Consider the following 26,948-nt stretch of genomic DNA (forward strand, 5'->3'; position numbering starts at 1 on the left):
CAGGGCTGTATTAGTCAGTTTTCTGTTGCTGTGATAGAAACACTGACCCAAGCAATTTATAGAAAGAAGAGTTTATTTGAGCTTACGGTTCCAGGGGAATTGCAGCCCGTCATGGTAGGGAAGCATGGTGGCTGGAGGTGGCTGGAGCAGGAGCAGCAGAAGCTAAGCTCTCACATCATCACACAGGCACAGGAAGCAAGAGAGCAACTGGAGATCTGGCAAGACTTAAGAACTCTCTAAGCCCACCCCCAGTGACATGCTTCCTCCAGGATAGCCATGCCTTCCATAACCTCCCAAAACAGCGCCATCATCTGGGGACAAAATGTCCAAACACTTGGAGCCAAGGGGTGACATTTTCATTCAAACCACCACAAGGGCTTAAGCACTCAGGTGCCTTTCTGTAGTGTGGCAATTGGGTTGACTTTGTAAGTCCACTTGGTCATATCAGTGACTCCTTCAGAATGTGGTATTCAAATACAGTGAGTGCTCAATTTTAAAATGACTTTCACGAATATAAACATATGTCAAAGATTTTATTCATTTTCTTAATCAGTTCAGAAACTGGCAAGATAATAAATGTGGTTCAGAGAGACTTTTGAGAGCTAGATATTTCAGAAAGGGATGTACCCAAGTGATAGAGAGCTTGCCTAGTATGCCTCAGGCCTTGGGTTCCATCCTCAGCACATCTACCTCCCTGGCCTTATCTAAGGAACTCAGTAGCTAGAGGCAGGCTAATAAATTAATATAAAATACCTCTTGCTTAGCTATAAAACTACATGATTGACAGTATGTAAAGGATCTGAAAATACTAAGTATTCTTGACTCATGTAGATTTAATCTCTAATGTGATTGAAATTCTTAGGCTCATATATGGCCTGGAGGAACTCACATATGTGTGTAAGTTTGCATTTATCAAGTTGATTATTATAATTGTGCTTATAATAGCTAAAGTGGAAAATGACACATCTATCTACAAAAAGAGGTAAGTGTAATTTGATACAGGTATAAAAGATAATATTGTTAAAATCAGTTGTCTAGAGTTGTAGTTGCCACAGAAAAAAAACTCAAGTTTACAAAGACTGAGTGAATGAAACTAAACTGTAAGAAGAGATGCTCTGTAATTTTTGAAAACATGCAAACACAGATCTTTTCATGGATGCCTACTATTCCTATTCCAAAAAATCAGTAGAAAAGTTAAACACAAAAATTAGTATGTGGTTATCTCTGCTGAAGCTAGAAAAACAACAAAGGGAGGCTGGGCGTGGTGGCGCACGCCTTTGATACCAGCACCCAGGAGGCAGAGGCAAGTGGATCTCTGTGAGTTCAAACCAGCCTGGTCTACATACATAGTGAGTTCCAGGAGGGACAGCCTGTCTTAAAAAGACAAGAAAAAAAAATTAAGAAAGAAAGACAACAAAGGGGCTTCCTCTTTTCTGTAATGCATTTTGTTAGAAAGAAATGGTTCAAATATTGATGAGTGTAAATTCTGAAGTATTTCCTATTAAACAATGTAATGCAGTATGTGTCTCAGAAATGTAAATACTTGGACATATCTTTGTGTATATATGAGGATATACAGTTATCACACATGAGAGCATTACGTACCACGAGCATTCCACTTGAGTGGGAAGCACTCCCCACAATTCTTAATGTCTTACCTTATGAAGGAGAGTACTGATGTGGGACTAGATGTTTGGCTCAAGGAAATTCTAATTAATTAAGCAAAGAGTTCTATATATACGCCATACATTTGCAGTTATCTTTTTTGTAATAAGAATGTGCATGATAAACGGAATCCATTCAGTGGTCCTTATTTCTAGCTTTCAGGGAAATTTTTATTTATTTTTTGTATGTATGTATATACACGTGTGTGTGTGTGTGTGTGTGTGTGTGTGTGTGCGTGCACACACATATGTGGAGGCTAAAAGGTCAACCTTGGGTTTTGTTCCTCAGAGACTGGCTACCTCTTTTTGTGACAGAGTCTCTCACTGACTTGGAACTAGCCAGTAAATGAGGCTGGCCAGCCAGCAAGGCACTCGTTTGTGTCCATTTCCCCAGCCTGGGGTTACAAGTCTTCAGTACCATACCTGACCTTTTTACATGAGTTTGGGGTATTGAATTCAGATCCTTGTACTTGAAAGGCAAACACTTTACCAACTGAGCTCTCTCTACCATCTTGAAAAGCAGTTTTATAAATCTATTATGCATTTGACTAAGGTCTGGAGCTTATTGTATATGAAAGATAAATTTGGGGTCAATAATAATGTCCTAAAATCAAATATTTTTTAAAGTTATGTATTGGAAAGGATAATGCATTGTCAGAAAAGTTCATTGTGGATACTGTCTTTCTTTTTCCTACAGAATCCAAGTCAATGACCAGATTGTGGAAGTGGATGGAATCAGCTTGGTAGGTGTCACACAGAATTTTGCTGCAACAGTTCTCCGAAATACCAAGGGCAACGTCAGGTAAATATATGGTTTCCTAATGAGCAACTTGGTCACTTTGTAGTTTATTAGATTTTAATTTTGCTTGTAAAAATTTATAAATACAATGAAAATTTTATCTGAACACTAAAAGTAGTATGAATCAATATATCCAGTAACCTAGCTATGTTAGTGTGTCTTTTTGCTAACACAGTAAGACTTATGAAGAAGATAAGATTTCTAGTTATCATTTCAATAAATACTTAGTTCTCAAGTCCCTTTAGCTAAACTAGTTTCAGAAAAATGAAAATTGAAATAATTATACATATATCAGTGGTATGTATTATTATACCAGTAGGTAGAGTCACTTGAGGCAGTATAGTTTTAAAATCTGTTTATCTTAAAGCCAGGGACAGCCTTTGATGAATTGTCACTTTCCTAACTTAATAGGAAAGAGGGTGCAATCTTTCAGACCTTGAAATTTATACCTAGTCTTGAGGTTATGAAAATTATAATTCTTTTTTTATAATTTCTTTTTATTAATTTTATTCTGTTTATGTGTGTGTGTTTTGTCTGCATATATGTAAGTGCACCCTGTATGCAATGCCTGTGTAGTACCGAAGAGGGTGTTGAACTGGAGTTATGAACAGTTGTTAGCCACCATGTAGCTGCTGGGAACCTAACATAGGTCCTCTGCAAGAGCAGTAAGGGCTCTTACCCATTGGGCCATCTCTCCAACCCCAGTTTTTTTTTTAATGAATAAGAAAGCAATCTTGAGCCAACTCTGGTCAGAATTTGAAATCAGTTTTATTTGGTCAAAGATTACATTTTTAAAAAGCATTACATATGCCTTATATTTTGACAAGATCCTATTAATGAGCATATTAGGAAGATAACCTTTACTAGATGTAATTGTGAAAACTGTTTAGTATTCTTATCACCAAAATCAAACTGTCAACTTTTAGGAAAATACTAGTAAGGTGACATTTCTGTGACCAGAGAAGCAGAGTTTGCTTGCATCATATAGGACGTTGCACAAACATTAGTCCCAGTTTTCAGTTTTTTCAGTGGGAATGTACCATTTGATGCTGAAGAGATGGGGTAAGGAATACAACCTAAACAAATTATGTAGGTAGTGTCTGATGTTTCTACAATACCCAAAGTTCTCCTGAAAGTAGATACAGTAATTTAAAAGACTTCCCAAAAGCCCATGTGAGGATACCCTCAGAGCTAATGCCCTCGAACCTGATGCCCTTGGACCTGCATGGGTGAACTCCTCAGTAAGTGTGACTGCTGTTCTACAGACTACTGGGTGCTATTCCTTACAGTACTCTTCTTAATCAGTACAGGACTTGTTTTGAAGCTGCTCATGAGACATTAAGACAAAATAAAAAATTAGATAAGACACATTCAGATTTTAGGAACATTTCTGAGTTGGGGAGTCTATAGGGATGCTAAATCATACCTGTCTTCTGTTTCCCTTCTGACTATTGGCCATGTCATTTTGTACTATCATTTCAAGACTTGTAGAAATGACAAGTATCTTCTTAACTGGTGTATTAATTACTCTTCTGTTGCTGTGATAAAACACCATGACCAAGGCAACTTGGAGAATAAAAAGTTTATTGGGCTTACAGTTTAAGGATGGGGAGGCATGCAGGAGGCAGCTGGAGTTGAAAGCTAAGCGCTCACATCTTGAAGCAGGCACAGGAAGCAGAGAGAGCAAATGGAAATAGGACAGGTCTATGAACCCTCAAAGCCCATCCCCAGTGATTTGCTTTCTCCAGCAAGGCCACACTTCCCAAATCTCCCCAGACAGCACCACCAGCTGACCAAGTATTCAAATACTTGGAGCTTCTGGGACATTTTCTTTGAAACCACCACTGCTGGTTTCTTTCCTATCACTCTCTCTTTTTCATTCTCTCCTAATCATCTCTAGTGGAGGAACATAATTGCAGTTTCCAAAAGTATGAAGTACTCTTAAGGAAAAAGGAGTTGACGTTTTATTTCTGATTAGTAGACCTACTACTACAGAGGAGTAGAAATAATCATTCTGCATCCATCACACTCAACTCCTCCACTTTCAGTGTCTACAGTCTGTTTAGAAGCTCTTGGGCCTGTTGTTGGAGGTCTCTCATCACCTGATCTTGTTTCTGGCCTCTTTCTGTTTTCATGCTCTACTGTGATCGTACAGCAGTCACCATCCTTCGGTCATGACTTATGATTATTCCTGAACCTTTCTTTCTGATTTTGTGTTCTGTTTCAAATACTGTTTTCTGTATAAAACCAGCCTATCTTGAACATGTCATAGCTCCTTTTTCCTTTAGAAGTTCACCCTGGTCCCGTACTCCCTAGTGACCTATTTCTGATAGTACTGAACTTTCAAATCATGCTTGCCTTGTGGTGGCAGAGCAATCTACTTTCCCCATTCACTTTGCAAAATTTTTTACTTTTAGACTTCTTTGTTCTTCCCAAATTACTTAATCCAGAATCTTAAATAACTAAAGTTATATAACCAAAAATTTCAGTTAATTGACTATAAGAGAAAGTACTTTCTTGATTTTAGCTTTCTAAGAATGATATTTGAATCTTCCAATTACATTTTTTGTATTAGTTCTTTATAAAATATTAATTCACAAACAATACCCAAAACCAAACCTGTATTTTTAAACTAGGGAGATACACACACACACACACACACACACACACACACACACATACACATGCACACATGTGTGCACACATACTTTTGTGTCTGTGTGTGCAGTTCTGTATTTCCTTTTGTTTATTTTGCTTATTTTTTTTTTTATTTTTAGAGATAAGAATCTCCTTATGTACCCAGACTAGCCTGGAGCCCCTATCTAGACATGGCTGGCCTTGAACTTGTGGTCATCCTTTTATCTCTGCCCCACAAATGCTAGGATTACAGGCATATGCCCAACCCATTCTGTCCTTCTTACTAGCTAGAGATTTACAAGTCTCATTAAATCATTATTAAAAGTTATTTTCAACTAAGGATGTTATCAGAAAAATTAGTTTAGTTTGATTTCTTGTAATTATCAATCAAGATCTAATAAGAATATGTAGAATTAATGACTTTAAAGACCCAGAAATGGAGAAGAATTTGAAGCTAGAGGTAATGAGAAAATCAAAACATGATTATGATTATCTTAAGTATTAGAGATTAAGATTTTTATTCATTTCTTGAAATGTAAAAAAACATATTCTAGTGTTTAGATATGTCAGAATTACACAGTGAATTCCTGTGTCTTTACCCACGTTTGGAGAATCAGTTTTTCTTCTTCATGTGCTCCGTCTTGTTAAGATTTGAATGGCTATCCCTGACTTTCTAAATTCATAGTATGGATGAAGACATCATTAATATGCAGCTTCTTGTTTTTGTATGGGGTTTTTGTTTTGTTTTGTTTTTGAGGCAGAGTGTCACTGTATAATCCAGGCTACTCTGGACCTCACAGTGTTGCCCAGGCTGGCCTCAGGCTCATAACAGTCCTCCTACTTCAGCTTCCTAACTAGAATTGCAGAAATGTGCTGTCTAATATGCACAAGGCCTTGGTATAATTTCAGAACCCCTAAAATCCAAAATCCACAAAAAGAACAGATGAGAGAAAACAAAGGCAACGTAAATGAGTCAAGAAGTAGACTACATTCATGCATCAGAATATAAGCTTTCACTTTTCCCCATTAATCTGATATTAAATATTACCCTCCAGAACCTCAGCAGATTATTTTGTAAGTCACTTTTACAAAGGTGAAAGTTAAAGGACTTTCTTTCAGTGTCTGAAGGTGATACTGCTCAAGGCAGTCTGGTGCTAGATATAAGAACAGTTACGAACTAAAGGAGTTGAATACTGTTGCAATATAGACTTCCATAAACTTCATATTTTTTCATGGAGCAAAAAAGTAGTTCAGTGGAAGAAATTAGAGTGTCCTCACCAAATAGTGCTGGAAACATTGGATACCCTGATTAAAAACCAAACAAAAAACTCTTGAACCTCATCTCAGAGCACATATAAAAATCAATTCATGTTTACTCTCAGGCCTAAAATGCAGCTTCTAAAACAATAAGAGTTTTTAAAATAGGCTTAATTAAATTTAAACAGAAGAAAAAGTGTAATGGGAAATAATGGTAAACTGCATTAAAGTTTAAAAAGTTTCTTTAAAAAAATGTTCTTAAATTAAAAACTAAAAATATATAAATTGATTTCTGATATTTGTATACAAGTTCTAGAGAAGAAATTAAGAGTCAACATTTGTAGTATTTATAGAATTATATTAGCCAAACTGTATAGTTTTTATTCAACCCTATTAAAAATGTACAAACCACTTAAGAGAAACAGCTCAGCAAAAAACTCAGATTCTGAGCAGGTGAAATGCCACTCAGCATCACTAATCATTAGGGGATTACAGATTAGCCAGCAGTAAGAAACTACTATATGCTACTGGAAGGATTGACATTGAGAACCAATATAGATCAACTTGAGCATTCATTCATTGGTGATGGAAATAAAATAGAGCAAGGGCACTTTGGATTTTTTTGTGTGTGGGGGGGTTTAAATCTTTTTGTTGGTTGTTTTTTTAACAGGGTCTTTGTAGTCACAGCCCACCTGGAAGTCACAGACTTTGTAAGAGAGTTTGGAAAGTTTTTCTCCTCCCCTTCCTCCTCCTCCTCCCTCCTCCTCCTCCTCCTCCTCCTCCTCCTTTTTTCTCCTTCTCTCCTCCTCTTCATTTTTTTTTTTGGTCTTTTTGAGACAGGGTCTCCCTGAAGCCCCAGCTGGCCTGGAACTCCCTATGTAAACCAGGCTTGGCCTTGAACTCACTGAGATCCACCTGCCTTTGGCTCCCTCGCGCTGGGATTAAAGGCATGCACCACCACACCCGACAATCTTCTTCGTTTTTTTAAGACAGTGTTTCAATAGCCCATATTAAATTTGACATTTTATTATGAATTCTGTATTTACGAGATTGTATTATAATCTAATATGACATATTTATGAATGAAGCTTAAAACAGACCAACTACTTAGAAATGTATGGAAAGGCAATTTGAGTGTTCGATTTTTTTCAAAACTATTGCTTGGGTCATGATGATTAGTGCACCTCAATCCTTTCATGTGTGCACTATGTTTTATTATCTAATCACTCCTTCACACTTGTGAGCTTAGAAACCAGTTTTCACATGAGGAAATAAGGCAGAGACAGAAGTTTGTTTGTTTCCATTTTTGTGTGGTTTTACTCTGGGTCATACTTTCAAGGATGGTGTTCTGTTCAAAAAAATCTGTACCACACTTCATGCTGGATTACAAAGTTGTAAAGATATATGCAGCTGGATACTCAATCATGGTTCAAATAAGCTACCTGGATGAAGAGGCTTGTGTTCTTTAACACGTGTAAAAGTTAGAATAGTTCATGAGATTGGTTGTCTATCTTATAGGGAATTGCAAATCATCTCCATTTCACCAAATCATAAAGTAATTCTTCATCTAGACTAGCACTGGACAAATAATACACTATGTTTAATTATGTGGTTAAATTCAGAAAGCCGTGATTTTTAAGGAACAGTGTCTTTATGATTTTATAAAGTATGGGGCAGTCATTATTTGCTCTGAAATTTTGATTATGCACAACTCAGTTTCTTTCAGTCTTATCATCATAAATAATTCTAGTTGATGGAACTAGGAATACTTTTTTAAGATTGAAAGAACATATATCATATAAGAGTTTGAATTATTATAATATATTCTGTGATTATAATTTATTATATCTAGTATATTATAGTTTGTTTTGATACTTTTGTAATTTTCCATTGAAATATCTCACAAGACTTTCTTTTTCTAATATTTTATTTATTATTTTTTTATTTTATGTGTATGAGTGTATTGCCTATGTGTGAGTAAGTGCACCCATGTCATGCAATGCCCTCAGAGGACAGAAAAGGCTGTTGGATCCCTTGGAACTGGAATTACGGACAGTTGTTAGCTGCCATGTGGGTGCTGGGATTTGAACCTGGGTCTTCTTCAAGAACAACCAGTGTTCTTAACTACTGAGCCATCTCTTCAGTCCCAAGACTTTCTTAAGTAGAGCTTTCATTCATCCTTAGAAAATTAGCAACAGTAGTTTCAAATGTTTGACAAGAAGACAGTTTCTAAACCTCATTTTTCTCTATCAAGTACATTGAGAAAATTTACAGAATTGTCTTCTTAAAAAAGCAAACTTCTCCATTCTTAGGAAAAACTGTTAAACCATGTAATTTGCAAATGAAAGCAATGAATTTATCACTTAAGTGATCAAACATGAATGAAGGAAATTTTCACAAGGCCCATTCCTAGCTGAAGTGCTTCAGAGAGTCAGTGACTACTGACAGAGAGGGGAATCAGTGTTCTTCAGGGACGAGCCCCCTGATAGGTTACCCAAGCCTAAGTTGTTGACTTTAAACCCATACACATACCAGCAGCACTAATTGGACTCCATGGATCATAAATTTGAGGCAGGAGTGGAGGCATGGGAGGCGTTCAAGAAGGAATGGGAGGGGTGGAAATTTTGTAAATATAGTGTTTACGTAAAATCTTTTAAAATTAAAATTAATTTATGGTTTAAATAAGTCTGAATTAAACTTTTTGCTTTGAGCTTGCCCACTGTTTTTCATTAATATACGTCTTGTACGTGAACTACTTCTGTTGGTGTCATGTTATAGTAGATGAATGATAGTCCCTTAAGCCTAACCCTGAAGTACATTTATAACACCTACAAAGGCTGGTCTACACTTGTCTAAAACTACTGTTCTAGGATATGAGGTTTTAAAATTGCTTTATATGTATAACATTAGGCATAATTTCTGATATACAAACATAAATTTACCAAACACCTAATTAATTCAAAACAGTAGTAAATAACAAGATTAATTTAACAGTTTAGGTATCTTTGACCATAGAGACCACAATATATTTTAATTAAATCGCCCTGTGTATCTGTTGGCAATTTAGAGTTCTCATTTTAGAATATAAAGGGAAAAGATAGAATGCCTACTGTAAACTTTTTTTTTTTTTTTTTTTTTTGGTCTTTTGAGACAGGGTCTCCCTGTAGCCCCAGCTGTCCTGGAACTCACTATGTAGACCAGGCTGGCCTTAAACTCACAGAGATCTGCCTGCCGCTGCCTCCCGAGTGCTGGGATTAAAGGCGTGTTCCACCAAAGAAACAAACAAGAGGAAAGAAAGAAAGAAAGAGAGAGAGAGAGAGAGAGAGAGAGAGAGAGACAAAAAAAAAGAAAGAAAGAAAGAAAGAAAGAAAGAAAGAAAGAAAGAAAGAAAGAAAAGTGTGTTTCTTTATAGTAGGTACAGTCTTGTGTAGAAAAATCCTTCAAACCAATACAAAACGCATAGGAATTGTAAGTGAAGGAGATTAGCTAAATCATAGAAGACAAGGCAGTATTTAAGATTCAGTTATATTTCAGCACTCTAAAATTTCAAACATATTTCAGTCACTTCAGAAAACATGAACTGGTTAGAGATAAGTTTAAAAAAGAAAAACTATTTAAGGCCTGTAAGAAATGATCTAAATAAACACAAAGATACACCATGTTCCTAGATTTTCAGAAGGGTTAACACTGTTTAAGATACCCTTTCTTCACACAGTGATCTATAGATTCAAAGCAATTCCAGGGCTGGACGTGGTGACACATACCTTTAATCCCAGCACTCAGGAGGCAAAAGCAGGCAGATCTCTGTGAGATCAAGACCAGTCTGGACTACATAGCAAATTGCAGGCTGTCTGGGGCTACAGGGAGACTCTGTCTCAGAAAACAAAATAAAACAAAAAAGCAAGTCCAAATCAAACCCTAGTGGGTTTTAGAAACTGATAAGACTCATTAAAAATATATGGAAATGCAGAGGGAATAAAGACATTCAGAGTTGAAGAACTCAGATCATCTAGTTCAAATTTTGCTATGTAACTATCATGGAAGTGTCATACTAGTATAAGTACATATCAGTGGAATAGAAATCATCTCAGAAACATAGAATCTACTGGTTTTTAACAAGGTATTAAAGTAATTCAGTGGTTGTAAAGAATAGTCTTTTTAACAAATGGTGTCGAATTGCTGGCTGTTTGGGGGAAAAAGGGAACCACCCTTATGACACATCATGTCTGAAAATTAAATTTAACTTTAAGAAGAAATAGGAGAAAAGTGTTAATAATGCGGTAGGGAAAAATTTCTAAGGTAGAGAGCAAGAGGCATGAATTAAAATTTCTTGAAAGTCATATTTTTGTTTTTTTGTGCAGTTCCCAGAGCAGTTTATTCATTAAAATCTATTCAGTATATCATCAGCAGTTCTTATGTGTGTATGATTTTTCTGGCAAATTGATACTGAGATCTGCCAACATTGTCATAATAAGTCTGAATTCATTTTCTCCACATGGTATTATATATGGTCATCTATTGAAACAGATTTCTCTTTTACAGACATCAATTTTAATGTCGTAGACATAATTTGAAAAAATGAAATGAGAAAGTATAAATTGAGAGAGGATAATAAATAAAAGTAAGTTGTGTATATGTACATATCTGCAGAGTATATAGACAAGAATATACATCCAAAACATTTCAATTCAATAATAAAAAATAAAGAACTGATTTTTAGAAATGGACAAAATGTTTGGAAAAGTTATTTTATGCAGGCAGAACTATAAATGAAAACAAGTGCGTGAAACAATATTGTCGATTATGAAGGTGTTGATACCAAAATGCCTGACACTTAAAAGGAAGCACTGAATGTTGGTGAGGATGGTACAGCACTGCAACTCCCGTGCATTGTGGGGAGGAATGTGAAATGATACCCATTGCATCAGAGGACAACTTGGCAGTTTCCTGAAAAGTTGGCCATGCATTTACCATGTGACTCGATTCCGCTGTTAGTTGTCAATGGAGAATAATACCCCAATTTTATCTAAATCTCTATTAATAGAAGAATACATCAACCAAATATAGTGTGCCTGGTACAGTAAAATGCTTACCAGACACTCTGTGAGTCCATTTGAATGAAACTCCAGAAAAGATCAATATGAAGCCAGGGTGAAGAGGTTTACTGGAAAGAGGCTGAGGAAATATTTGGGGTTGATAGAAATGCTCTTGATCTTTATGATAATGATTACAGACTTATGAATTTGTCATTTTTACTGAACATTTAAAACAGACATTTTATAAGGCTGTACCACCCTAAACATGCCCAATCTCAACTAAAAAAAGACATTTTTTATTGTGTATAAATTACATCTGGTGAAGAAAAGCCGCAGTATTCTTCTTACACTTGATTCCCAAAGGTAGATAAGATAATGACCACCCAAACTTAACTTCAAAACTGTCTTTTTGAAACTAAGTAATTACTTAGTAACATCAAAATATAAAAATGTTGATCTTCCGTGTGCTTGTGTAGAAAATGATTGTCTATGAGATTTAAGATGGATTGAATAACACAACATACTGTTTCAAAGATGGTATCAATTAAGTGTGGAAAGATTAACAATTACATTCAAGGTAATGATGCTAAATGATACTTAAAAACTATATCCTGAAGACATATTATGTGTATTTTTTGAAAAATAGAATCATATATTAATTTGAATTCAAATTTTCTTATTGGATAACATATACTGACAAGGGCTGATCATAGGTAATGTGGTTTAGGGTGTTTTCCCTATTTTTTTTTTAGTCTTATTTTCTTATAGGAATTAATATCAACAGATCTTTTCCCTTTGCCCCTTCATTTCTTGAACCACACTGTTCTTTATATCATCCCCCCACAAAAGTGAATTAGTATACCATTTTTTTCTGTAAATTGTCCTTTTAAAAACAAACAAAAACAACAACAAAACCCATTTATTTCCCCTCCTCACCAAAGTCTTAGTAATTTAGCAAAATCAGTAATCATTCCTCCAGTAATCATCCAAGTTAGGCTTTACTGCAAAATGCAAACTATTTTCAAACAGTTTGGGGGATGTAATGGTGGGATTCCATTGATATGGAAATGATTAAATTCAATGGGTACAGGAAACAATGTGTTTGCTTCCATTTCTAAGGCATCTAAGGTATAAAATGCTGCAGGATTCAGTATATTTGTTATGGTTCTCCAGGAGTGTTAATTCTTCATGGTTGCTCTTTTACTTTTAATCCCTTCTCTTTCCTTGATGAGGTCTGTCTGTAAAGTTATTTCTGTGGCCAAGCTAATCTCTTCTCCCTCTCAGCACTACATGGGTTGTACTGTGTTTTGTCTCTAAATGTGCAACTCTGCTTGGTCACTTTTTTTAGGTGGAGAGTCATGACCACATTAGTCTCTGTTAACCTTTCCACAGATTCATTATTGGGCGAGAAAAACCAGGCCAAGTGAGTGAAGTTGCCCAGTTGATAAGCCAGACCCTGGAACAAGAGAGACGCCAGAGAGAGCTGCTGGAACAACACTATGCCCAGTATGATGCTGACGACGATGAGGTAGGGGCTGTTAATGTTCTGCTGACACCCACTTCTCCCATGTTGCACACAGGTGCAGCTCTCATGCTACTGTGTAGTGGGTTCTTTCCAGATTTCTTTAAGGAAGCTATTGTCTACAGTGAGCTAAAAGTTAATCTTTTGGAGAAGAAATGTCACTTGCTTCTGGTACTCACTCATGAACCAATTCATGGAGTCTCTTAATATTGTTTTTGAAGACCTTGGAAACAAATCATTCTTACTTTTTACCACACTATTAAAAAATTCATAGAAATAAAAGAGCAAAGAATAGTCCACCAAAGTATCAATACTGCGTGTTTGTATTGTTGGAATCAGGTGCTCTTCTCTCTGCTTTAGATTTTTGTCAGTCGTTTCCAAATGTTCTACAATGACATCTAATGCTTTTAAAAATATCAGTAAACATTTAAATGAAAACACACAGACACACACATAGACAGACAAACGGGCGGGGGGGCAGAGAGAGAACACAAGCTGAAGTTGGCTGAGCTGGCTGAGCTGGCTGAGGGTTTCCAGAGGTTTTCTCTCCCCCCAGGAGAGAAAGTTCTTTGGATGTGCTCACTGAGATTTGTGCTAACATGATGCAGAGCAAAGCTTTTCCACTAGCACATGTTCCATGGCATAGATACATATTGGAATAATTTTACATCCTGCTCTCTGTAGAAGATCAAGTAAATGAGTAGAAGCTAAGCCCCAAGTGGAAACGGCTCTCCGGAACCCTCTGTGTTGTAATGTAACACAGATGCAGATCTAGTTCTAATGTCAATGCCAAATGTACACTGATGAACTGGGACAACATGCTTTATTATAGACACACTCAAATGCACATATGTTTCATATTGGAATGCAAAAGATTCATCAACAATTTAGTTGTATTTCATACCTCATAAACTCGTAAATATTCAGATAAAATAAATGTTCTTGATGTCAGCCAATGTAAGCATAGTGAAATTTCATATCTTCAGGTTCTGCTCATCAGAATATATTATTTATTCCAATTTAAAAAATTTTTTATCCAGGACATAGAAAAAGATTAATAAATGGACATTCAAATATTTTACATATATATTTAATCTAGGATGGTTTAACACAAACATATATTGTTTCCATATGTTTGTAGTACAATGAGAATGCATTCTCCATTTATTATAGTAAAAAACTGCAAATGGCATGTAAGTTAATTTTTTTGTTTTGTTTGTTTCTTGAGGCACGGTCTCGCTCTATAGCCCAAGCTCACCTAGAATTCACTATGTAGCCCAAGCTACTCTTGAACTCAGTCCTTCTCCTTTAGTCTCCAACTGCTGGAATTACAGGTGTGGGCCACCATACTTGGCTTCAATTAATTTTTAATTAAAGAAGAATATATTAGAAAGCTTTCTGTGAATGAAGTAGTCTCTTGGAATTCTGTTTATCACTTGTGGAGTACATCTGAAATGTCAGCATTTTCTAATTACACTGAAATACTACATCTAAAAATATGTTATTTTGAATTTTTAACTAAGCACATGATCTCCTCAAGCTTTTGGCCTAGTTTTTATTCCTCTACTCTAGAATTTTGTGTTCAATTAGAAGCATCAGTTTGCTTTGGCTATAAGCCTACAGTAGATTCTAGAACTGTTCCCTTACAGGCTTAGACTTTTATCTCTTCACTCTGATAGACGTTGTATCTGAGGATCAGGGGAGTACAGAGACATCAAGTAGGGGGAAAGGAGGAGGCCCAGCTAAATCTGTATGTCACCAAGTCCTCAGCCTAGAGCCCAGAGATCAAGCCTAGATCTCAAGCACTTCTCTCTGCTGTTCCATACACAGGAAACCAAACATCTGGTTCAGAATTAGGTGTGGTAGCAGGCAGAAAATCCCAGCACTAGGGAGGCAAAGGTAGGTGGTAAGATCTTGAGTTCAAGGTCAACCTGAGCTACCAAAGCAAGACCTTTGTTTTGTTTATTCAGTTAAAACCAACATGTTTTGTAAGGGTGCAGGCAATAAGATAATCCAGTCATGTCAAATACTTCCAGGTATTTCGAGGAATTGCTCACATTTATTCCCCCAAATTTCAACATGAGCAGCTAGAGTCTCAGGGTCTTCCTTTCTCTCTCTCTCTCCCTCCCTCCCTCTTCCCTCTCTCTTCCTCCCTCGTTCCCTCTCTCCCTCCCTTTTTCCCTCCCTCCATTTCTCCCTGCCCCCTCCTTCTCTGTCTCTCTCCATCTCTATGTATAAGAGAGAAAGAAAGGAGGAAGAGAGAGAGAGAGGGAGAGAGGAGGAATAGCCCTATGAAACACAGGCTAGAAGTTAATGAAATAAAGATGATTTGCCTCTAATTTCATAGTTTGAATAACTAGTTTTTTGCTGAATGTTTATACTGAGGAACATGCCATCTCATATACCAAGTAGAAGAGTGTGGGTTTTATTTGCTTGCCTGTTTTTGGAAATCAAGTAGAGTGCACTGTCTCCTGAGCAGATATTTTGGGGGGTAAGAGGAGTAAGTAAAAGTCAGGCTCAGTAATTTTGTAATGAGTTATTCCTGTGTGATTTCATTTAACTTCTAAAGCAATTGGAAGAGATTTTTTTCCCCTACAAATCCAGTAGCCATTTTTGTAGCTGTTCAGCTAGTAGTTAACAGAGTTCAGATGGGTGGTCTTCCTGACCCCAAAGCTTCAGCTCACAATGCCTTGTGCTGTTTTTTGAATGGAGTACACACAACACCCTGGATGACTGTCCCTATTCACACACACACACACACACACACACACACACACACACACAAACAACTGGGCAATAAAACATGTTGAGAGGATTACTGTTCTGAGTGATGGGATTTCATAGAGTACTTAGGTTCTGTGAGCCTTTGTTCTGTGTTTTCTAGAAATAGGCAAATTGAATGCTTGAAGACTTATACTAAGTATCATCATACAATAAAAAGAGTAGAGTAATTGAGTACAGGAATGTTTTACAAAAAAGTTAAGTTACTATAGATGTTCTCTTCTTTTCTCAAGCTGTAACAATAGAAATCAGATGCTTGCTACTGAGGTACTCAAGTCACTTGCACTTTATTGAAATCAAAGACTCTTCCTTTGGGTTTCTCTCCCATCCTCCTTTCTGAGTTGTGTTTTCTCCCTTTCTTGTGTGTTCCACAGTGCCTTCCCACAGGCACAGGCAAAACCAACCATTAATTTTCTGTGCACAGGAGAGATGAAAGCTGAACAAATAATGAAAATTCACTCTAATGTTATAACTTCCAATGTTGTCACTTATTTCAGAATTTTTAATTAATACTACCAAATATTAAGTTGATGGGTTGGAGTGTTATCTCTGTATTTTCTGTTTACTCTCATTCTCTGTTAATGAAAAGTAAAATGTCCAAGAGGCAAAGGAAATGAGAAGGACCAAAGTGGATATCCAATGGTTAGATGGTCCTTGATAATTGATTAAATTTCATATATAATTGAGCAGTTTATTGATTTGCATATCTTTGTTAGAACAGGCCCTGAACATGTGTAATCAGTACTTGACTTTTCGTTTCTCTTATAATTTACAGAATCATCTTGTGATTTCAAATTTAAAACCATTTTATTTGCTAACATCTCCTGTGACCTTCCCTGGATACAGCCAGGGAAACTTCTGATTACACACAGAGCAACCAAGTTCAACTAGCAGGCTTCTAAAGCCAGCACTTAGCTTACAGAAGAGTACAGCACTTCTGTTTTTGATTAAATTATCCAAAGTTGATTTTAACTTGGAACTCATCACATTGACAAGTTGTTTGAATTGGCTATGGAGAAAACATCTTGGTGTGAGAAATATTTCCTGCAGTTGTGAAAGCACATTGGTCCTCTGTGAAGGAGTAGATAAGGAAAAAGTTTAATAGCATCTTACCATGTATTTCATACATTCATCAGCTTTAATGCGTCAGGAAATTCTGAGTTGTGCTCTAGTAGAATTTGAAGTGTATAGGTAGTTCTCACTGTTTAAATTTCTGCTTCTTCTGTTTTACTCCAAATAATTAAGCTAGAAGAGTTTGAAATAAGCAAACAGTCCGTTCTATTTGAATTTGCGTTTCTGCTTCCATTCACTCCTGGTTAGCCATTCTAATTTGAAAAACATAAGTACAACTGGCTATCTCTGAAGGCTGAAGAGAAAGGGGGCGGGGGTCCTATAAAGAATGGGGAGATGGAAATCCCAGTGTTGAAAATTTTACAACCGCCTGTATCTGTGATAAGTGATTGTATTTCTGGATTTAATAGAATTACTGTTCATTTGATTTTCTTTCTTTTCTTTTAACAATCTGAAAGGTAACCATGGAGGATTTCTTTAAACCCCCCAGACAGTCAGCAATATGCCATGAACCTCTAGGGGTATGGTAATTTTTTCAACTGGAATTTGTTAATAACATTTAATCTCCCATTATAATCTGTAACTGTCAGTGTTTATCCTGTTAGTGGTAAGATGGTATAATTTTGATCTTATTTTATGCAGTCTGTTTGTATTTTATGAGTGTCTTCTTTCAAAGAACATTATGCAGTTTGAACTGTGGGGCTCAGACTGTAAGCAGCATGAACTGGGGCTGCACCTCTTTGAATAAGAAAATAGATAAGGTCATTGATGTTTAAATGAGTAATTTTACATGTATGTTTAACATTATATGATCATTTGGCTTCCTTAAAGACTCTTTGATAATGTGATATTTATTACATTGTAAAGTCTTTCAGTCCTTCTTTAGGTAGCAGTTCATAACATGATTAATCATTATTCCAAAAACTAAAGTCTCCTCTGTTAAGATATAATTTAATTCTTTCTTTTGTCATTTGTTTTTATTGCTGGAATTTTATTTCATAATAATATTACACTAAGTCTCAGAATCTTTTAAAGTATTGGATGCAATTTAAAGTAGCTACCTCCATGAATATATATTTTAATGATTCTGTTAACAGGTAGCAGTTGAAAGCAAAAGTGTAGTGGACACTGTGGTTGCATAAGTATTAAAAGGTTACACAAAAATTAATTTTTTGTGTGAAAACCATCAAAGCATCAAAGGGCTAACATTAAATTTGACTCAAGCTGTTTGCTGTTCCTGGTTGGAAACAGCTTGTGCTGTGTGGACAAGCAATGGCAGTGATTATGGATAGCCTTTTAATAATGTGAATATAACAATGCAAACAGACATACTGCATCTGTGATCTGCAGAAACAGTGCAGGAAGGCAGCAGTCTCTACTTGGTACTAGTCAGCATATGGTACAGCCAGCCCTAGAACCACAGCATCTTTCTCTCCTGCTCTCTTGGGGATGGGGGAAAGCCTTCTTTAATTGTTTCTGTCAACATTTTAGAACACTGTGGCTGAATTGCAAGGAGTATCTGGCAACTGCAATAACAATAACAACCGTTTCCTTAAGGTTTGTTTTTTGGTAGAAAATTCTGCTTATCTATACCTTCTTGCTCGATGTGTGAACTTGAACATGTCTTATTAATTTCCTATCCTCCAAAAAGCTTTTCTAGAGCTATATGTTTCGTGTGTGAAATAATCTGAAAATAATGTTTGAAAAATACGGCACATATTTTAGGTTATAGGTTCTGTAGTTTGTACTGGCTTCCTAATATTTAACCTTGGGTATGTTTAACCCCTAACCTTTTAAATGTTTTGTGATTCAAATTAAAGGGAAAGTTTTTTTGTTTTGTTTTGTTTTGTTTTTTCCAAAGAAATTCAGCATCAGGGCTGTGTGATGTTTACACAATGTATGCAAGCATGCAGCAAAGACCACTGACCAAGACAACTCCATGGGGACATCAGTTTATTGGAGGGATCAAACCTCTGGATTGCCTCCCAGGATTAGAGAGACAGCAACCAGCAGTGGAAGTCTGGCAGCGTTTATGGGCAGTTAGGTGCTTGGGTTACTTTCCAAGACACAGGCTGGACAGTTTAGCTCAGGATTGGTTGCTTTCCGATAAGTGGAGGGACTTTCCCAGGCTAAGTTCAAACCCACCATTTTAGAATATTGGGAGTTGTGCGGACATTTTAGGACTCTGCCTGGAGTCTAACACACAATACAATGTATATTCTGTTTAAAATCTAGTATTTTTTTTTTTTTAAGAAAAGAATCTCCTACTACTTAGTCTTAATTTTTCACTACTTAATTGGATTATAATATATGGTAGACAATCCAAAATACCTATAAAAGGTAAAATTACTAAAACACTAAAAATAGCATTTTAAAAAGTAAGAACAATAGTGGAGCTTAAAACTGAAATCGAGTGTGTTTCAGACGTCAATGGGCTGATGATGATAAAAGGGACCTGAAGTGTAACACAGAGCTAATATCTTAATAGTGGTTCACAGGCTATAATTTGGATTTTTAGAATCATTAAAATATATCCTTTGATTTTTGATCCTCAGATTTATACTAATGATCATCATCATTGAAACACAGAATCATAAGGTTCTTAGAAAATATTCGTTTGGGGAGCAGAGAGATGGCTCAGTGCTTAAGAGCACTGAGTGCTCTTGCAGAGGACCCGGGTTTGGTTCCCAGTACCCACATGGTGCTAACAACCACCTGTAACTATGGTTCCAGGAGATCTGATACCCTCTTCTGACCTTCACAGGCATTGCTTGACCACGGGTGCACCTACCTACATGCTAGCAATATACTCATACACATAAAATAAAATATTTTTTAAAAGAATACATTTATTTAAAGACTATATCCATGCTTGATCTAGCCTAAGGAAGACAAACACACATGCACACACACACACACTTCACACAGTCATACAAACACATCACATATGCACAAATACAACACTCAGGAGTTACACATCATCCTGTACCTCACTAAGAATCCCAAGAATGTTCTTGGTTTGTAGAGATATTATTATATCTAATACTAATCACAGATAGGGAAACGTTGGTCAAGGATAACAGAATTAGGATAGGAACCTAATTTACCTAAACACGATCATCTTTTTGTACCTCATTTTCTTTGTGAAATTTGTAAAAATAGTAGCTCAAGTGTTTTTAATACATCTTTCTTCGTTCTTTCCAACTGCTGTATTAAAATAATATTCATGAGCTAAATACAGAAACAACAACAACAACAAAACCCTACTTTGTCTAACGATAATATATGGTAGACAGGCTAAAATGCCTATAAGGTCATTAAATTCTTCTGAAAAGTAGACTTTGTCTTTCCTAGCAATCATGTTAGAGTGATTCTGTAGTACACTGAATAAGTGCACAGCTTGTAGTTTTCAAAGAGGCAGCATAGGAACAAGTATAAATGACAATATTTTTCAAACTTTGAAAGCATTTTATTTTATACGCTGATTGAAATTCTTACCAATATATTTCTAAAGTGCTGATTCACAAAAATAGACCTGTCTAGCCTAGGATGCCTCCTTGCTTTCCAGTGGGCCATCCACATGCCCTGGTCTGCTGGTCCTCCTTGGTCTACCCTGACTGGCATTCACTACACCCACTCTCTGCTGTTCTTTCATGTTCAGTCTTGTTTGCCTTTCAGGGCTCTGTTTAGGCTTTATCTCCTCATCAAGCCCTTTGAGGGACCCTCTCAGCTGAGCTGTGTCCTTTGTTTTCAATGATCCAGTAGCACCATTTATATCTCTATATATTTTTACTCATAAGCTTCCTCCATCAGTTTATCATCTATCAGTAGTAGATGTCAGTGACTGGTTGATTTTTACTTCTCACAGACATGACCACAGCCCTGGGCAGATTAGGGAAAGTCAAGAAATTGTGTCAAGAATGTGTAAATTTAATTACACAGAGGAAGTAGAGATAAAAATTGGAGAGTAGTTTAATTTGTATTTCCCTGATGGCTAAGGATATTGAACACTTTTTAAAATATTTCTTAGCCATTGGCATTTCTTCTATCAGCATTTCTTCTATTGAGAACTCAACACTATAGCCCATTTTTATTTGGATTGGTCATTTTCTTGGTGTTTAGATTTCTTTTCGTTCTTTGTATATTTTAGATGCTAACCCTCTTCAGATGTATAGCTGGCACATATTTTCTCCCATTACACAGTTCACAGTTTCCTTTGCGGTACAGCAGATTGTTAACTTCATGAGATCCCTCTTGTTGATTGTTGGCCCTCTTTCCTACATGGTCAGGGTCCTATTCTGGAAATCCTTGCCTGTGCCTCTATCCTGAAGTACACTCCCCATTCTTTCCTCTGATATTTTCAGAGTTTCAGATCAACATTGAAGTCTTTGATCCATTTGGAATTTGTTTTTGTGTAGAGTGAGAGATAAAGATGAAGTTTTGTTCTTCTACACATGGATAGCCACTTTTCACAGCACCATGAGTTGCTCTTTTTTTCAGCTGTAATTTTGGCATCTTGTCAAAAGTCAGGTGACTGTAGGTGCATAGACTTGTATCTAAGTCCTCATTTCCAGTCCATCGATCAATGTGTCTGCCTTTGTACCAGTACTGTGCTGTGTTGTTGCTATGGCTCTGTACTATAACTTGAAATCAAGAGTGGTGATACCTCTGGCCGTGTTTTCATTTCCAGGATTGCTTTGGCTATTCTGGGTCATTTGTGCTTCCATTTGAATTTTTAAGATTGTTTTTTTCGGTTTCTATGAAGAATTGCATTGGAATTTTGATGGAATTATATTGAATCTATAGATTACTTTTGGTAGGGTGACCATTTTCACAATATTCTAATCCATCTCATCTCTTTTCCAATTTCTTTGATATTTTAAAGGTTTTATTGTATAATAGATATTTTACTTCCTTGGTTAGGTTTATCACAAGGTATTATTTTTAGGCTACTATGAATAGGATTGTTTCCCTGATTTCTTTTTCAGTGTGTTTGTCTTTTGGCATATAGGGAGGCTCCTACTGATTTTAGTATGTTAATTGTGTAACTGCCACTTTGCTAAAAGTGTATGTCAGCTCTAAGAGTTTCCTAGTGGAGTCCTTAAGGTCTCTCAAATATAGAATCATATCTGTAAATAGGAATATTTTGACTTCTTATTTGTATACCTTTTATTTCCTTCTCTTGTCTTAATGCTCTAGCTAGGATATCAAAGACTGTATTGAAAAGGAATGGCAAGAGTGGACACAGATGTCTTGTTCCTGATCTTAGTGGGAATGCTTTAATTTTATTCTCCATTTAACATAATGGTGGCTATGGGTTCATCATATATAGCCTTTATTATCTTTTTACAAAAAATATTTTATTATTTTTACTTCATGTGTATGAGTGTATTGCCTGCATGTATGTATGAGCACCTGTGTCATGCAATGCCATGGAGGTCTGAAGAAGGCATCGGATTCCCCTGGAACTGGAGCTAAGGATGGTTTGTAGCTGCCATGTGGGTGCTAGGAATCAAACTCGGTTCCTCTGCAAGAGCAGTCAGTGCCCTTAACTGCTGAGCCATCTCTCCAGCCCACCTTTATTATCTTAAGATATGTTCCTTCCATCGTTAGTTGCTCCAGAGTTTTTTTTATCATGAAAGGATGTTAGATTTTGCCAGAGGACTTTTCTTTATCTAATCCCCAAGGCTCAGGGAACATCACCAGAGAGGGGAAAGAAAGATTGTAAGAGTCAGAAGTTGGGGACAACTGCAGTGAAATAGTGTCTTCTGGACTTGACAGGACTGTTTACCTATGAACTCACAGCAACTGTAGATACCTACACAAGACCTGCACAAGATCAAGTCAGTCAACATTCCAGCAGGACTGAGGTAGAGGTTCAGGAAGTCCCACCCCCAGCTGAGGAGTTATTGGTAATTGATGGCTACTGGGGGAAGGGAGAGTCATTTTTTCAGAGATGCAGCCCCTGGTAGATTCCCCTTGCACTGTGGATGGCCTCACACCCATGTACATATGGGCAGCAGTAATTGTACTCAGTGAGTTATTTTTTTAAAAAGAAGAGGACATACCAAGCATGGTGGTGCACACCTTTAATCCCAGCATGCAGGAGGCAGAGGCAGATGGATTTTTGTGAGTTCAAGGCCAGCCTAGTCTACATAGCAAGTTCCAGGACAGCTGGGGCTACAGGGAGACCCTGTCTCAAAAATACCAAAAAGAAGAAGAAGAGGAAGAGGAGGAGGAGGAGGAGGAGGAGGAGGAGGAAGAGGAAGAAGAGATGTAAGGAGAAAGACATGGGACATGAATGCAGGAAAAGTTCAGCAGAATAGAAGGGAGTGGGTATGATCCAAATAATCACATGGAATGTTCAAAGAATAAACAAATAGTATTATTATTTCAAAGAATGAAAAATCACTAGAAAGTGAGTTAAATAAGAATTAAATTTAGTTGAAAATATGACAGAGGGAAGAACTGTGTAGACTATAAGAGCGAAATGAAGTGAGACGTAGTAAGACTAGCGAGTGGAGGTGGGGAGAAGACTGAAGGAACATCTATTCACCTTTGGTATGCTGTGATTTAGTACTTGTGATCTTCTGCCCTCTACCCCATTACATATTTTAAGAAACATGCAATTTGAAAAGCACCCTATCCCTGTCACTCTGTCCTGGAATTCTCTGCATTTGAATCCAGGAAAGAACTGAATATGAAAATTTCATCCAATATGAACATTCAGAGCTTTGGACCTTTTAAAATCCCAACTTAGTAACTTGGGTTAACATGAATTCTTACTTTAATAAGTCTACAATAGAAACAGAATAGTCAAAATGGACTAAATTATGTCAAGATCAATGCTACATAAATGGCCCTCTTCTAACCTCAAATGTGTTAGTTTAGCAATAACCTTCAATCATAGAAATGAACTTTCAGGAATAATAAAGACTGCATGGCCATGCACACCCTCATGTGTGTGAGCTGTGCATTACAGTGTTGTGCCAGGCTACTGCACACATGCACCAGTCATTTGAAACTGATACTGGTGCTGCAACTCTTGAGTTCTGGAGTTACATATTCTGACAGGTTTTATAATTTTTTAAAAATATGTATTTGGGGCTGGACCGTTGGCTCAGCTGGTAAGAATACTGGTTGTTCTTGCAGAAGACCCAGCTTTGAATCCCAGCACCCACATGGCAGCTAACAACTGTCCGTAACTCCAATTCCTGGGGATCCGACAGCCTCTTCTGTCCTCCACAGGCAATGCATGACATGGATGCACTTACCTACATGCAGACAATACACATATACACATAAAATAAAAATAAAAAATAAAGTAAGGTAGAGAGAAATTGAGGAAAATTCCTAGCATCCTCCTCTGGCCTCCACACACATATACCCATGGGAGTAGAGTTATACTTACTCAAAATTTTTAGCCTTGATACAAGTTAAAGGGAAAAACAATATGAAAAGTGTTTTACATAAAATTTTAATTTCAAACATATAACACCATAGATCCCCAAATTACAGTAGTCTATTTATTATTTTTTTTATTTTTATGTGTATGCATGTATTGCTTGCATGTAGGTAAGTGCACCTGTGTTGTGCAATGCCTACAGAAGACAGAAGAGGCTGTCTGATCCTCTGGAACTGGAGTTACAGACAGTTGTTAGTTTCCATGTGGGTGCTGGGATTTGAACCCTGGTCTTCTGCAAGAACAGCCAGTGTTCTTAACCATTGAGCCATCTCTCTAGCCCCTCTGACAGGTTTTAAATAATTTTAAAAAATTATTTTATGTGTATGATTGTATTGCCTGCATGTATGTGAGTGCACTCATGTCGTGCATTGCTGCAGAGGTCAGAAGAGGGCTTCGGATTCCCCTGGAACTAGACTTAAGGCAGTTCATAGCCGCCATATGGGTGCTGGGAATCGAACCCAGGACTTCTGCAGGAGCAGTTAGTGCTGTTAACCACTGAGCCAACTCTCCAGCCCTAAATAATTATTTTATACAGATAAAGTTAACACAAAGTAAGGAATGATTAGCTCCTAAATGTATAATTTGATATTTTTATTTCAGCTCCATTTTAACATCAACTTCAATGAGGAATAATTTCTACAATAAGGTATACCAGTTTTTAGTGTATTTAAGGTAACAGTTTAGTAAGAAAGCACTATCCCAAGATCACATCATAGACCATGTCTGTTGTTCCAAATGGTTACCTCAAGGAACATTCCAGTTACTCTCAGCCTCAAGCAACCATTCAGTCTGCTTTCTCACACTACAGATTATTCTTTCCAGTTCTAGAATGTTAGTTGAATGAAATCTAAAGTATTCATTTGTATTTGGCTTCTTTGATTCATTTTAGCATCATATTTATCCTTAATGCTTAAGTGTTATGATGATACTCTGATTGATTTGAGTTATGGTAGACAAAGCACCATCCATGCTCAACTCAAAATTAAGTGACTAATTGGAGAACTCCATCATAATGCTAGAATGCCATGGGCTGCAATCTCTGTAGATGGAAAATCAGTCTACCACCCCAAGGACCACATGTAAAATTACAAATGTCGGAGCTTACTGCTAAGTAGCAAGGAAGAAAACATTTTCCGGGAGAAATTATCATCCTAGCAGCTTCATTGTGCACTGAGTTTCAAAGGAAATGAAAGCATATCCTCTCTGTGGTGCTAACATTTAGTCAAAACCTAAAAGTTAATGTTGCAAGAAATAGGAATGTTTAAAGTACAAAACTCATAGGGAAATAAAATAGTATAGGTAAAAGCTGGAGGGGGGAAGGGAAAAGAGGAGAGGGAAGAAGGTGAGTGAGGAAAGGAAGAGTGGAAGATACAAGGAAACAGGGACAAAGTCGAAAGGAAAGGCAGATATGGTAAATCACATTATTATTAATTATGCCAAACTGCAATGGAGCTCCATCTCCAGACATAAGAATGGGTAATAGTAGTACAGCTTTGATGCCAGAAATGCAGTGAAACCCGGAGAATGTGAGATGTATGAGCTAATTAGCTACAACCTTGCTAACAGAACCTAATAATGATGAGAAAGGAAACTTAGACATTCCATTCATAAAAATTATGCAAAAACCACAAGTAAAATGACATCAAACCCTATCTGACAATATATATATAACATTTTTTTTGATTTTTTAAAAAAGTTTATGCATATGAGTGTTTGCCTGCATGTATGTAAGTGTACCATGTGTGTACAGTGCTGCAGAGGACAGAAGAAGGCTTCGGATCCCCTGGAACTAGAGTTAAGGTCAGTTAGGTGCCATGTGGGTGCTCAGAACTAAACCTGGTTCTTCTGGAAGAACAGCCAGTACTCAACCACAGAGCCATCTCTCCAGCCCCATTTCACAGACTATATGATAGGTTACTTTGGCTGTAGCCAGGAATACTTAAGTATTTTAACATTTCAAAATTAAGCAGTTTTTGTATGACAATGTGCTAAAAAGTAAGATGTAAGAGAAATAAAGTGGAAAAGAAGAAATAAAGCTATTAGAGTTCAAAGATAATAAGATTTTTTAAATAGAAAACTTCAGAAGGACCTATTAGAAATAATGTAAGATTTTAGAAATTTTTCTGAATGCATAGTATTAAAATATAGCATGTATTTCAATGTGTCTGCAAATTAGGACAAAATTTGTTAAGTTTTAAGATACCAAGTTAATTGATATCAAGACACAAAGGATAGGGAAGACCTTAGAGGGGAGAATAAATTTTTCCTACAATGTATTAAATAAAGCTTATGTAATGGCACAAAGAAGTCCTATTCGTTGATTAAAAGGCTCAGTAGTTTCATTGAGTCAATTATCTCCAAGTTGATTTAACCATTCAATTCAGTTCTCATAAAAATCTAAAGCATTTTTAAATGAGTTTGGTAAACATCTATTAAAATACATATGAAAGAACAATGCAATAAAAAATAACCATTTTGCATGCCTTAAAAAAAGAGGTAGTAGACTGAAGGGCAAAAAATTAAATATACAAAGCAAATGGTACTAAGAAAAAAGCAGGTGTAGCAATTCTAGTATCTGACACTGACAAAATAGACTTTAAACTAAAATGAATAAAAAGAAATAAAGAAGGCCACTTCATTTTGATAAAAGGAACAATGAATCAAGAAGATATTACATTCATGAACATATATTCACCATACTCTGGTGCACACAACT

The 26,948-nt window shown here is 36.5% G+C and overlaps 1 protein-coding gene across 7 annotated transcripts in view; it reads left to right on the top strand.

Moving 5' to 3' along the window:
• The window catches only part of Ppp1r9a (protein phosphatase 1 regulatory subunit 9A), a 337,004-nt gene that overhangs the window by 219,405 nt on the left and 90,651 nt on the right, over window positions 1-26,948 (top strand). For 4 of the 7 annotated variants that reach the window (XM_008822569.3, XM_029558366.1, XM_008822571.3 and 1 more), the window contains exons 5-6: window positions 2,362-2,466; window positions 12,786-12,921. In XM_008822569.3, coding sequence (XP_008820791.1) covers window positions 2,362-2,466; window positions 12,786-12,921 — 241 coding nt within the window. Of the gene's footprint in view, window positions 1-2,361; window positions 2,467-12,785; window positions 12,922-17,225; window positions 17,289-18,258; window positions 18,325-26,948 lie in introns of all 7 variants that reach the window. The other 3 variants (XM_029558365.1, XM_029558364.1, XM_029558368.1) reach the window with 2 other exon arrangements.

This window comes from Nannospalax galili, unplaced genomic scaffold, assembly GCF_000622305.1.
Source record: "Nannospalax galili isolate Female #2095 unplaced genomic scaffold, S.galili_v1.0 scaffold85, whole genome shotgun sequence".
Taxonomy (NCBI): domain Eukaryota; kingdom Metazoa; phylum Chordata; class Mammalia; order Rodentia; family Spalacidae; genus Nannospalax; species Nannospalax galili.